The 1350-nt window shown below is 47.0% G+C and overlaps 1 protein-coding gene across 1 annotated transcript; it reads left to right on the top strand.

Annotated features, from left to right (window-relative positions):
• The first annotated feature begins 407 nt into the window (after nucleotides 1-407).
• Nucleotides 408-743, top strand: LOC132223740 (protein p13 MTCP-1-like). Its single transcript, XM_059678765.1, has one exon. The coding sequence runs from the start codon at nucleotides 408-410 to the stop codon at nucleotides 741-743; it is 336 nt and encodes a 111-aa protein (XP_059534748.1).
• The last annotated feature ends 607 nt before the right edge of the window (nucleotides 744-1350 follow it).

Here is a 1350-nt window from a genome sequence, read left to right as displayed (position 1 = left end):
GATGGGTATGAGATTAATTGCATGATTTCTTAGTCCATTCTATAATGTCTAATCATTGGGGTGTACTCCTGAAATGAACCCAAGGTTCCATGTAAACTGTCATTTAAAAAATGTTTTTAAAATTCCATAGGACCATGTTACCTTCATAGAGTCATATTTTAACTTAAGTATTTATGTACAGGTTTTTTGAGAAGAGGGCTCTAAAACTGAAAAGAAAGAAAATTTGAGATTTATAAATTTGCAAAATAAACCAATGGCAACCACAAACACAACCGTAAGAACCATAAATATAAAAGCCGAGGTAAAATACATTTGGAGACCCCACCCCCTGACTTTCGATGCCAGGACTGAAGAAGCTAGACGCTCTGTGAAGCTGTGGCTGTTGCTCCTTGGACCACGGAGGGGTCATGGCCGAGCTCCCCTTGAAGGTGCACCTCACCTCGCACCCCATGTACCTGAGTAACCTTGGGCCCTTGATGTATGAGGACGAGAACCAGCGCATGTGGATGCATTTTGTCATGGACACAGGAGGTGTCTTGCAAGTACGGTTGTGCCAGATGAAGATCCCCAGTGGTCATAACGCACTCACCACCAGCCTGCTGACCTCGAGCACCATGCCTTCGATGTGGATGCTGCACCTTGATAGCCAGTACCTGGACTCCATGGGCCGGTTTTGGCGCATCGTGAACCACGTCAAGGAGGATGACATGGAGGAAATGATCCTTGAGCTGATGGATGACTAGTAGGCCATGTGATGGGGTCCTTGGCTCTTGTCAACCTGAGCCCCAGTCCTGCTGGGCTGCTGGTGGGAAGTGTATAGTTCTGTTCACCATTTTAGTAAGCTCTGTTGTTCTATCTGCTACCCCCTTGGGGTGAGGGCACCTTGATCTCTCTCTCACTCTCTTTCTTTCTTCTTGTTCTTGTTCTTGTCCTTCTTCTCCTTTCTCTCTCTCTCTCTCTCTCTCTCTCTCTCTCTCTCTCTCTCCCTCTCTCTCTCTTTCTCTCTCTCTCTTGCCTCACTGTCTCTCTCTGTCTCTCTCCCTTTCTCTCAAATCAATAAAAGCATTTTCAGCCAAGCTGGTGTTTCTCAGTGGTTGAGGGACTACTTATGAACGCAGAGGTCACGGTTCAATTCCTGCTCCGGGCACAGAAAAGAATTAACCAATCATCCCTATCTTGTTTGGCTCAGTGGATAGAGCATTGGACTGTGGACTCTGGAAGGTCCCAGGTTCGATTCTGGTCAATGGCACATGCTCTGGTTGTGGACTCGATCCCCAGTAGGAGGTGTGCAGGAGGCACCTGATGTATGATTCGCTCTCATCATTGATGTTTCTCGCTCCCTTCCTCTAT

The sequence above is a fragment of the Myotis daubentonii genome, chromosome X, assembly GCF_963259705.1.
Source record: "Myotis daubentonii chromosome X, mMyoDau2.1, whole genome shotgun sequence".
Taxonomy (NCBI): Eukaryota; Metazoa; Chordata; class Mammalia; order Chiroptera; family Vespertilionidae; genus Myotis; species Myotis daubentonii.
The sequence above is the reverse complement of the archived record's forward strand: the minus strand, read 5'-3'. Positions and strand labels throughout refer to the sequence as shown.